Source organism: Cololabis saira, chromosome 4 (assembly GCF_033807715.1).
Source record: "Cololabis saira isolate AMF1-May2022 chromosome 4, fColSai1.1, whole genome shotgun sequence".
Taxonomy (NCBI): Eukaryota; Metazoa; Chordata; class Actinopteri; order Beloniformes; family Belonidae; genus Cololabis; species Cololabis saira.
The window spans coordinates 43949763-43962715 of NC_084590.1; the positions used below are offsets into that span (position 1 = coordinate 43949763).

At 43.7% G+C, this 12953-nt stretch overlaps 1 protein-coding gene across 1 annotated transcript in view; it reads left to right on the forward strand.

Moving 5' to 3' along the window:
• The window catches only part of LOC133442011 (tyrosine-protein kinase receptor UFO), a 69921-nt gene that overhangs the window by 14904 nt on the left and 42064 nt on the right, over positions 1–12953 (forward strand). Inside the window, exons 2-4 of the mRNA XM_061719878.1 lie at positions 4117–4327; positions 7619–7719; positions 7809–7991. Of these exons, the coding sequence (XP_061575862.1) occupies positions 4117–4327; positions 7619–7719; positions 7809–7991 (495 nt within the window). The remainder of the gene's footprint in view (positions 1–4116; positions 4328–7618; positions 7720–7808; positions 7992–12953) is intronic.

The window sequence follows — 12953 nt, forward strand, 5'->3', positions numbered from 1 at the left end:
AAGGAAGAAAAGAGGAATGGAAAAAGGAAGGAAGGAAGGAAGGAAAGAAGAAGGGAAGAAGGAAGGAAGGAAGGAAGGAAGGAAGGAAGGAAGGAAGGAAGGAAGGAAGGAAGGAAGGAAGGAAGGAAGGAAGGAAGGAAGGAAGGAAGGAAGGGAGGGAGGGAGGAAGGTTTTTGTGTAACAAACATGGCGGATCTGAGGAGCTTGAGTCATTACAGTTTTGCAGTACAGGTATAATCATTTGATTGGTTTTTATCAATTCAATTTAATTGGTGTAGTTTAGTATTTAGTATCTTTTAGAGCAGTGATTTGGCTCCAAAGACTGAATGTGGTGATAGATTTATAGTTAAAAGGTGGAGTTGAATTGGTATTTTTTTTATCGTCATTTTAATCGTTATCGGGATAAATGCCAGAAATGATCGTGATACATTTTAGTCCACACCGCCCATCCCTACTGCCGGCCCGTTCTTCCTCCAACATCACCAGGAAAACCTCCAGTTCTTGGCTGTTAAACAGAAGAGGAGCTGCGGTGCGTTCACTGCTCTACCAGAGACAAACTGATCATATTTAGTTTGCGTGAAACAGCCGATGTTCAAACAGCAGGCCCTTTGTCCCCGTATCAGCAACGCTGTCCTTCTCAGGTCAGCCCTGCTATCAGCAAATCCACCAGGAGAGACAGACGGACTCGTTCAGGGAGCTGATAAACCCCCGGTTCACCTGCTGTTATCACATCTGGGTGAAGGAAAGAACCAGGCGGGTCGGAGTGGCTGAACATTAACAGCCAGGCCAGCGACTGAAGCACAATGTGCCGGTTGCTTTTCTGTGTGTGAGACTGCTGAGTGGATAAAATCAGCAGCAGTCTTGTGAAAAAGAAAAGAAAACATCCCCTTTTTTAGTTGTATGGTTTCACCTGTCAGGACGTAACACCTCAGGTAAATGACAGGTTTCATGACTGAACAAAAACTAAATCTCAGGCCGGGGGGAGTGTGTGGAAAACTAAAGGTGAACATATCCATACATGTACACGTTTTAAAGGTTGGCTTTATGTCTGTTAATGCCTTGAAGGAAAAACATCAGCAACAAGCTTAGAGAAGCAGCTGCAGCTCGGGATGTAAGTGTCCAATTGATTTCCATCATTCTTTAGCAGAGGTGTCAAGTAACAAAGTACAAATACTTCGTTACCTTACTTAAGTAGAAATTTTGGTTATCTATACTTCACTGGAGTAATTATTTTTCAGACGACTTTTTACTTTTACTCCTTACATTTTCACGCAATTATCTGTACTTTTTACTCCTTACATTTTAAAAACAGCCTCGTTACTCTATTTCATTTGGGCCTTTAAAAAAAACTATCCAGTTAAATTGCTCCATCCGGATAGAGTGAATGTGGTTGTGGTTGTTTCAGATGTTCTTGTCCAGTTTTGTTCTTACATCCGTTCCCTCAGATTCCTGCAACTAAACTTGGATGTACATTCCAATAAAGGTTAGGATAAATGATAACATGCCTCTGAAGTTTGACTTTTTGCACCATTACAATACTTATAGGCAACTAGTCATCATATCTCCTGCTCTCTGAAACACATGTTAATGCTCAATAGTACACATATATGGTTCTTTAATATATTTGCATTAAACTAAGATACATTCATTTTCAATGGCTTTTGTCCTTAATGGCTTTTTTCCCCCTTACATTACTTTTACTTTTATACTTTAAGTAGTTTTGAAACCAGTACTTTTATACTTTTACTTGAGTAAAAAACTTGAGTTGATACTTCAACTTCTACAGGAGTATTTTTAAACTCTAGTATCTATACTTCTACCTGAGTAATCTATGTGAATACTTTTGACACCTCTGGTCTTTAGTAAGAAGGATTATTATTAACCTTCCCAAGGTCACCACGAAGTCAGACCGTGCTGTGATCTGAGAAGTTAAGAAGATGTTCAGAGCTACATCTCTACAGGTGTCATTTAGGATGTTAAATGTTGGAGAGACCATGACATCATTAGTAGAAAAAGAGTGGCTTGTTGGGTAGGGATTAGTTTAGGTTAGGTTTAGGTTTTTACAGCTTAGGTTGCATCGTGAAAAAAAGGCCAGAAGACTTTTGGAAAAGTGCTAAAACTTTGTTTCTTTGGTCATAATGCAGTAGACTTGTAGTGAAGACTGTCTAAACCGAAACCAAGACCAGAGAGTGTCAAGACCAAGACTAGTTCAGCTCAAGATCAAAAACAAACCTAGTAATTTCCTGATCCTGCGTGATTGTAGAACATCATCCTGGTTCAGCTAGTTTCCATATGAGCTTGTTTTCAACTGCAGCACAATAACACAGAGAAGTGGATGATGATGTTGAACTCACTATAAATGTTTTCATCCATCAGCTGAGATCAGATATGTGTGGCAACTGCACTACCGCTATTTCTACACTATTGGAGGATTGACTCCAGTGTTTTTAAGGATTGACACGACTACTAACTAGTCCCAAAGTCCTCTAACAGAATAACCAGCTCCAACACCCCCCTCCACCTCAGGAAAGTCATGAAGAGTAAATGTTACTGGTTTAAATTGGACTGAATTTGGAGATGAAACCTGAATTTCAAATATTAAAGATACAATTACCAACTTGAAATTACATTATTTTACCATTATAGTAATCAGATTACACCGTATATCAGCATCACTGAAATGGACCTGATGCTTAGGGCCAGTCCCAATCCCCCCCCTAGTCCTACCTTTCAGCCCTACCCCTAAATTTTGTGCGTTCCCGTGAGGGTAGTGGTGTCCCAATTCCTCTTTGCATGTAGGGGTAGTTGGATAAACGAGGGGTAGGGGGTATGAATCTAGCCCTTCACAGCGAGGGATTTCAGATGCTGACTTTGCGACCGAGGGCCTGAGAAAATTTCCCAGAATGCTTTACGTCATCATTTGCAGACTGAATCAAACAAAAAAACATGGCGGATATTTCTTGTTTTTTAGTGAATAAAATCAATATTTTGAGTTAGTTTCTGCATAAAAATGCGTTTTGATTACATTTCTAGCGAGAAATACACAACAAGCTCCCGATCCGGCGGCTCTTCTCATCCCCAGAAAACATCAGGGCAAATCTCTTAACAGGCGTTATTTGGATAAACTGAGCCCAGGTTGGGGATCTTAACGGTTACTTTTACGCCTGAAAAAATATTAAAACTTAATAAAGTGGCATATTAACAGCGCTACAGCTGAAATTAAAACAGCTTTTAGCTCTCGGTTTCCTGATATGGTGTGATGTATGTGCACCCATAGGTAGTGTTTTCCTCACCTGGATCGTTAGTGCTAAGCCATGTCACCAGTCCACTTACTGTGTGTGTGTGTGTGTGTGTGTGTGTGTGTGTGTGTGTGTGTGTGTGTGTGAGTGTGTGCACATGTATATGAGTGTGAGTGAGTGTGTGTGTACACGTGGGGGGTGGGGGGTGGGGCCGTATGGAATGTTTTAAATTGTGTTTTTTATTGTTATTTTATTCTGCATGTAAAGCACCATGTGTTGCATTTTATATTGTATGATTTGGTGCTATACAAATAAATAAAGTTTAAGTTTAAGTTTAAACGTAACTACGCAGTCGCTTATGTACTCGAACATAAACCACACAGTGACGTAGCAAGTGGTGTCCCAATCCCTAGGGAAGATTACAAGGGCCCTACGCCTGTGGCTTCATTTTTAGGGCTATTGGTAGTGAGTGAGGGCTAGTGGTTGAAAGTAGGGTGGACATTGATTGGGATTGGCCCTTAATCAATCACAACGATATAAAATATTATTGATATATTTACTCAAACAACGCCGTTATAAACACAAAACTGTATTTAATTACAGACACATGCAGATGCACCAAAACATTAAATCAAATGCAAAATACAAATAGTTTACAAAACTGTACATTAACAAGAGGAAGAACTGCTGATCACCAGACTCTGTCACCTTGGTGCAACGGACTCTCAATTATCCGCGAACGAGACGAGACCAAGACCACAAAAAAGTCAAGACGTTGCTTACGTTGGAGCCCCTCAGTCAACCGTAAACTCTGTGTATTTTTATTGAAAGAATTATTTCAGAATCCGTAAAAGACTCTTCCTTGGTGTGATTGCAGACCTGGAGTTCCAGCAGAGCCCCGACGTCATCGTGTCCTCGCTGGGGCGGGCCGTGAAGATGAGCTGTGCCCTGAGGGCCACGGGGCCGGAGGAGGAGGACCCCCCCGACGTGGTCTGGCTGCGGGACGGCGTGCCGCTGCAGCTTGCAAACACCAACCAGTTCCAGGCGCTCACCGCCAGCAACACGTGGACCATCAAGAGCACCCTCAGGTGGGAAGCGGCTTCGTTTTTTTCTTTCTCTTGTCTGCATACGGTATACAGTATATTAATGGTTAATATCAAGTTTGGTAAAACCTAAAGCATATATATGCATTTTAATCTTCTTAATCTCTTTAATCTTTTTTTTTAAACATACATGTAAGAGGGATAGGGGGGTTGGTGGGGGGAGGTGTTGAGGGGTGGCATCCGCTGGAAAACACACAACGGGCACACAAGCCTTTGAAATCTGCAAGACAGAAAACAAACAAACAAACAGACACAAGAACAGGCAGAGACACAAACAGCAACCATTCCAGGGGCCGGATTCACCAATATTTTCTTAAGAACGATCTTAAGAAATGTCTTAAGATCTAAAATTAAGAAGTTCATAAGAAAGTTCTTAAGTGAAATTCCTCAATATTTTCTTAAGAACTGTCATTTCTTACGAATTTCTTATTTTTCCTACGCAAAGTCCTCCTCTTTCTAGAAGTCTGCTGGTTTGGAACTAGGGGTGGGCAAAAATATCGATATGGCAATATATATATCGCGATACTTCGCCGGCTGATTTGATGTTGATATTCTTTTTCAAATAATAAATCATGTTTCAGACGGGTTGTAAATCCAGTACGACTTTATTGTATAGATGAGCTTAAATAATATTGTTAATGTTAATTTCATATATAATTTCATATATTGTGTAAATAATGTGACAACTTGTCTAAAATGTGTTGAAAAAGGTGATATTAGAGTCTTTTAAGACAGGTCAAGGTTGTCTTAAAGTTAAGAAAAAAGTCAAGAACAAATTTGAGAACTTTTATTTCAAGAATACCATTTATTCTTAAGTTTTTTCTTAAGAAGAAACTTAAGAAGAAAGTTGAGAAAATACTTAAGAACTTTTTTGGAGAATATGACTTCTTCTCTTTTTTAGGGCCCGAGCACTTGCAGTGCGAAGGCCCTATTGTATCTGTAGGAATTCTTCTTCTTCTTCTTCTTCTTCTTCTTCTTCTTATTGTTCTGACAAAAGGAGGGCCTTTTTGCCCCCCTAAACGTGCCCAAAAAGTCACCAAATTTTGCATGCAAGTCAGGCCTGGCGAAAAATTTGATATTTAATGGTTTACATTAATGGGCGTGGCAAAATGGCTCAACAGCGCCCCCCGGAAAACTTTGTGCCTCAAGCCCCACAATGCGGTTTGTCGTACATGCACGAAAATCGGTACACACCTGTATCATGGCACAACTTAAAGAAAAGTCTCTGGGCGTCATGTCGAGAAACCGAACAGGAAGTCGGCCATTTTGAATTAATCGTGTCATTTTGGCGAAATTTATGCCTTCCTTCGGCAGTTAATACGGCCCGAACCGTAACGTGCACCCAGGTGTGTTATACATCAAAATGTGCGTCTCCATCCTCCGATACCACGCATTACTTTTCTCTTTCAAAAGCGTTACCGTGGCGACGCTAGACGCCGAAAAGCGCGCCCACCCTTCATCTGATTGGTTCAGACAGAAAAAACTTTGCGCCTCAAGCCCCTCAATACGGTTTGACGTACATGAACGAAAATCACTACACACCTGTATCATGTCGCAACTTAAAGAAAAGTCTCTTGGCGCCACGGCCGAAACCGAACAGGAAGTCGGCCATTTTGAACATTCTGAATTAATCGCGTAATTTTGGAGCAATATATGCCATTCCTTCGAGAATTAATACGGCCCGAACCGTATCGTGAACCCAGATGTGTTATACATCAAAATGTGCGTCTCCATCCTGCGACTACATGCATTACTTTTCTCTTTCAAAAGTGTTACCGTGGCGGCGCTAGACGCCAACAAGCGCACCCCCCCTTCATCTGATTGGTCCATATTTGATAGTTCCCCAAAAGGCACCAAATTTGGCACGCAAGCCAGGACTGGCGATAAATGTGATATTTCATGGTTTGCATTAATGGGCGTGGCAAAATGGCTCAACAGCGCCCCCCGGAAAACTTTGTGCCTCAAGCCCCACAATACGGTTTGACGTACATGCACGAAAATCGCTATACACCTGTATCATGGCACAGCTTAAAGAAAAGTCTCTTGGAGCCATGGCCGAAACCGAAAAGGAAGTCGGCCATTTTGAAATCTGATTGGTCCATATTTGATAGTTCTCCAAAAGTCACCAAATTTTGCATGCAAGACAGACTTGGCGATAAATTTGATGTTTCATGGTTTGCATTAATGGGCGTGGCCTAACGGCTCAACAGCGCCCCCTAGAATACTTTTCTCTGCCATAACTTTGGAATGGTTTGACATAGGAAGTTGTGGGTGGTGTCATGGGACTCTGTATGGAGTCCTTGAGCTTCGTTGGCCTTAATTAGCCCCGCCCCTTCTTCTGATTGGTTGTCCCGATTTTCTGCTATATCTTTGGAATGGTTTGACATAGAGAGTCGTGGCTGGTGTCATCAGATTCTTTATGGAGCCCTTGACCTTCATTGGCCTGAATTAGCCCCGCCCCTTCTTCTGATTGGTTGTCCCTTTTTTCTGCTATAACTTTTTAATGGTTTGACATAGGAAGTCGTGGGTGGTGTCATGGGACTCTGTAATGAGTCCTTAAGCTTCGTTGGCCTTAATTAGCCCCGCCCCTTCTTCTGATTGGTTGTCCCGATTTTCTGCTATAACTTTGGAATGGTTTGACATAGAGAGTCGTGGGTGGTGTCATCAGATTCTGTATGGAGTCCTTGACCTTCATTGGCCTGAATTAGCCCCGCCCCTTCTTGTGATTGGTTGTCCCTTTTTTCTGCTATAACTTTTGAATGGTTTGACATAGGAAGTCGTGGGTCGTGTCATTTCTGATATGCTTATGGGGGGCGGTGGCCGTGAGTGCGAGGGCCCGTTCATCGCTGCTTGCAGCTTTAATTCTTCTTAAGACTGAACTTAAGAAAAAAAATGACACTTAAGAAGATTTTTTTTCTTAAGAATGTTTTGTTGAATCCGGCCCCAGGTCTCTAAAACTAAATCAAGACTAGGCTACTGCGATTATCGGTCCCCCAAAACTGTGTGGTGAGTATGTAGGTGAGTGAGCAGGTGTGTATGTCTGTGTAACTGTGTGTGTGCAAAGTGAAAACAAGGGAAGCGGCTTCTTATTGAGATCTAACGTCTTTGCCGAATGTTATATAACCTTTCAGCAACAGTATCATGAGTTTCGCTCTGAAAGAAACGATTTAAACCAAGAAAGATCCCGTGCTTCTCCTCCGGTAGCACTTGTTCTGGTTGGACCGGGCAGTAAAGTGATGTCTGTCAAACCTTTCAAATCATAATCTTCATTTACAGCATCGAGAAGGTGCAGCTCATCCACATGGGCTCCTACAGATGTGCCGTGCAGTCCGAGACCCGCCAGACTTTATCAGACGAGGGGAGGATTCAGCTGGAAGGTGAGTTCGTCCGCAGCGGCTGAAGCTGCAGAGTTTTATTTGAGTCTTTAAAAGACTGGAGAGTGCTGACTCAGCGAGTCCTTCCTCAGGCCTTCCCCATTTCTCCGTGGAGCCGCAGCACATGTCGGTGGTGGCCAACGTCTCGGTGAACCTCAGCTGTGTCGCCCACGGACCCCCAGACCCCGTCAAGGTCATCTGGCTGCAGGACGGTGTCCCGCTCAACTCCCTGGCGGACGCCGTGGCGCTGTCCCCGTCCACCCTCGTCCTCACAGGTATCAGTCCACCTCTGCTCGGCCTTCGCTTCGCTTTCGATTGACAAACCCGATGCCGGTTGGGTGTTACCTGGCGTTTTTCCAAGTCTTTGACGTAAGACCTCTCCGGGGAAGTTTTCACTGGGGTTTGGTGTTTGCTTTGTCGCTTTTCCAGCATCACATGCAAAAATCTCTGTGTTCAGTCTCCCTTTTTTTTGTTTGGATGTGGCCTCTTATAATGCGAGGAAAACAGAAAGCAATTTAGAGAAACAACATGGCCTTCGCCGCTCAGCCATGACGGAGTTTGAGGTCGGGATTGGTGAGCGTCTCTGGTGAGGGGCGAAGGAAATTCCAGTGTTTCCAGCCCAAATGGGATGGAAAGTCAGTGAGGTCCTGCAGCTGCTAATTGTTTCGCCCTAGAAATGTGAAAAAAAAACAACCTCAAACCCATAAACCTTTGGCAGAGCTCAAGGAAAACTCTATAAGTTGATGTTTTCTTCAAAACAATAGTCCATATATATTCAGTTTATGATAAAAAAAACCTGTAAGTGCTAATATTTGAACCCGGTGATTCTTAGAAAACTAAAGTAGGAGTTGACCAGTGAAAGATAAGACGTCACAGCCTGCGGCGATGCAGTGCACGCCTTTCAAACACGTCCAAATCCTGATTTTATGGCTCAAACAAAACCCCAAACCAGCCGTCCTCCCCTGAGAGAGCCCGGCTGAGGCTGGGCCAGCCGATCCACGGAGGATGTGCTCTGTCGTTTGGGAGATGGAAAACTGATGCACGGAGGACAGGGGGAGATAAAAGACAGAGGCAGAGAGGGGAGGAGGGCTGTGTTGCTGTGTAAACGCAGCCCGCCGCCGCCGCTGCCTGCCAGGTCGCAGGCATGCGTTAAGTCCGGCATTGGAAAGGCAAAACAGAGCCGGCTGAGTCAGGCGGAAGGAGGAGGGAGCAGTCGGTCTGACTCATGGGAGCAGGCTGCCTGATGTCGACCGCGGCCCGTTTGACGGCGACCTACACTCATATCTTTGGAATGGGCAGCTGCTGGCGGTGGACCGCAGCCTAAACGGAGGAAAACACCAAAATAATCTCTCAAGAAGCAGAGAAGTGGCATGGAGAGCATGAAGATATCGAGAAAATGATGTTGTGTGACTTTTATCGCCTGTAAAGTCAGCAGTTCCAACCTTAAACTTGCACTTTCATTTGAAAGTGAAACATCTCAGTCATTTATCAAAGAACCAGAACCAGAACCCTAACCGAAGGGACATCTGAGGGTCAGTCAACACTCCAGAGGGTAAAAGCTGGGAGCCGTTTCCACCTGAAAGTTCTGCCTCCAGTTGTACTTCTGGAGGCTATAGGAACTCCTCGTCTTCCTTCTCTTAACGACAACATCGTGAAAGACAAACAAACAATATATGAGCGGTTGTCTTGTGATCGATGAATGAACTGGCTGACCAATCAGAGCAGACCGGGACCTTCGGTGGAAGTGGCCTTAAAGAGACGGGAACTAACATGCTTGGTGTGGAGCACTACACAGTTTAATAACGATAATCATAACACAAATCTCCTAATACATGGCTTAGGGAGCACATAGGGGGCCAAAGTGGTATGTTTTTGGTTGCCAACCTCGGGGCTTGAACCTAGGTCCTCCAAACTGTCCACTTCCTGTCCAAAGTCCACTTCTATCACTACTAGACTACCAGTCTGGGCTTGGGTCTGGAGGCCCCAGGTTCAAGCCCTGGAATGGCAAGGCCCTTACCCCCAAATAGCTCCTCTCTCAGTTGCTTTGGATAAAAGGTGTCATGGTTTGATAGTTCCTGTTTTGTTTTGAAGCCCGTGTCTGGTTTGACTTTCCTGTTTCCCATTTGCCCTGTTCGTCTGCACCTGTGTCTCGTTAACCCTTGTGTATATCTGGTCTTGTCTTTCCCTAGCTCCCTGCTGGTCCGTACCGCTTCCTCCCTCCATGTTTTCCATGTCAGGTTTTGGTAGTTTTATTTTGTCACATTCTGGTTTTTGTATCCTGCTCGGCAGCTCTTTGGTTTTGTTTTGGACAAATAAATCACTACTTTTTGGAACTCCTGCCTTCTAGTCTCCTGCATCTGGGTCCTACTCTAACCGCACCCTGACAAAAAACGTCTGCAGTGACTGAATGTGAGGGATGGGGAGGGATGTCGGTTTGCTGATAGGGAAGACGTGATTCAGACAAGAGTGTGTGGCGCAATGGCGAGATGTCCTCACGGACACTTCATTCGCGGACACAGCTAGTGTTCATCCCTCTCCCCGTTCTCCTCTCGTCTCCTCTCTTACTTCACCCGCCGAGAGGAGAGGAATCGTACCCCCTGTTCTCTTTCCGGCGGCAGGACAATGGAGGCATGGTGCCGTTGGCGCAGGGAGGCACACTGTGTCAGATCGTGGCAGATTGACAATGTTGGGGTGCTAGGAAGCAGCGGTAAAACTCAGATGTCACATTTTTCTGTGTGTGTGTGTGTGTGTGTGTGTGTGTGTGTGTGTGTGTGTGTGTGTGTGTGTGTGTGTGTGTGTGTGTGTGTGTGTGTGTGTGTGTGTGTTGGCCGGCCCGTGATTTGCAGAGGAATGTTTCAAGTGTTTCACGCTGTGAGGACTCCATTCTCCGTTGAGAGACAGCGTTGTCTCCGTCCCAGATTGTCCCCGGCAGCTTCTCTATTACACAACAACCGACCACGGCCTCGTCTTCTTCTTGCACCTGCGGAGAAAAACACTTAGACATAAAATCTCTCGCCTCACAAACATGAATAAACAAACCTCTTGAGACTAAACTCCAAAACTGAAGCTTGATGGTTTTTATCTGATTAGCTTTTGCTGAGTGAATGTTTAGTTTAACCGATGGGAGGGGCCAGTGTTTATAAATGTATTAAGGGATAGCCCCTTGAGATGAATCATCTCGTTTTCGAGGGGGTCCAACAAAAAACATACAACACATACAACATACATAATACAGTGTCCAAATTGGCCAAATTTCCTTCAACTTAGTTGATGTTTTAAACTGCAGATCAGATTTAAGTCTCACATTTGAATCGATGCACTGCATGTTTAATGTAACAAGACATCATTAAAATCCCCACAAGGTCTAAAAATGAGTTTAATACAACCCCAATTCTACCCCGTAGCTTGTATAATCACCTTTAGCTGCAGCAAGTTGAAGACTTTATTTCCATGACTTTATCAGCTTCTGGTCCATGCTTCTTTACAAGGCTGTGGTTTAGAGGTCTGAGGTTTAGAGGAACTTATGCACAGCTGTCCGTTAAAGTCCCACCGCAGTAATTCAGTCAGGCTGGAGGTCTGGACTTTGACCTGAGGGTCGTGGTGCCGGGAGTGTTTTCTTTTCCAGCCATTCTGTTGTTCTGGTGTGGAAATAGACTCACATGAGCATCCTTAGATACAGTATTCAAAGGGAGATCATGGTGACTCATGGAGTCGATGGATGTTCTCCTGTTCTGTGCCTGGGAAACAACCCCGATCATCACCCCTCCACCGCCGTGCCTGGCAGGTGGTGTCGGTGTGGGTATGCTGCGTTCAGTTCTCGCTGTGCATCGAGACCAAATATCTCTGGTCTTGTCTGTGTGAAGGAGGTTGTAGCAGAAGTCTGGAGATTTGTTGAGATGCCACTGGTAAATGGAGGAGTTCATGGTGAAATCAAGGATTGCAAGTCCAAGTCATGACCCCTCCACCACCGTGCTCGACAGCTGGTTTGAGTTATTTTGTGCTGATATTCTGTGTTTGGCTGCACTGTGATTTCTCACCGAAAACTTCCGCTTTGCAAAGTCTTCCTCTTTTCTAGAAGTCTGCTGGTTTGGAACTAGGGGTGGGCAAAAATATCGATATGGCAATATATATCGCGATACCTTGCCGGCTGATTTGATATCGACATTCTTTTTCAAATAATAAATCATGTTTCAGAGGGATTGTAAATCCAGTACGACTTTATTGTATAGATGAGCTTAAATAATATTGTTAATGTTAATTTCATATTGTGTAAATAATGTGAAAAACATATGCAAATATGTTGTAACTTTAGCTTGTATAGTTACAATAAAACGGCTTGGATTATTTGAATTGTTTTTTTGACTCAGTTTGTCCCATTAATTGTCACCATAATCTAATTTTTAGATGCATAATGCCTTTTACAGTTTTCAGCGATCAATGTATAACATCACAATATATCGCAAAATTTGGATATCACAATACCATATCGTATCATGACTCAAGTATTGTGATGTGTATCGTATCATAATGTATATCGTATCGCGATGTGTATCGTATCATGATGTGTATCGTATCATGATGTGTATCGTATCGTGATGTGTATCGTATGGTAATGTGTATTGTATCGCGATGTGTATCGTATCATGATGTGTATCGTATCATGATGTGTATCGTATCGTGATGTGTATCGTATCGTGATGTGTATCGTATCGTAATGTATATCGTAACGCGATGTGTATTGTATCGTGATGTGTATCGTATCGTGATGTGTATCGTATCATGATGTGTATCGTATCGTGATGTGTATCGTATCGTGATGTGTATCGTATCGTAATGTATATCGTAACGCGATGTGTATTGTATCGTGATGTGTATCGTATCGTGATGTGTATCGTATCGCGATGTGTATTGTATCGCAATGTGTATCGTATCGTGATGTGTATCGTATCGTGAGGTCCTTGGCAACATCCCCCCCTATTTGGGGCTGAACTTGTCTTCTCTTGGCGTTTCCTCTAAAGAAGCTGGGCTTCTTCCGCATTTTCCAAATGGTCTCTCCGTGAAGCTTTAACTCAAACATCCCTGCTGGCGCCTGTGGAGTCTGAGGCGTAACTATTGGTACATCTGCTCTGAACATCAGCTTTTGTTCAACAAATAATGACATAATCTGGTACGTCATGTGTTGTTCATCTGAGGTCACACTTCTAAGAAAACGCCCACTTCTAACCCGGTGAGGACCA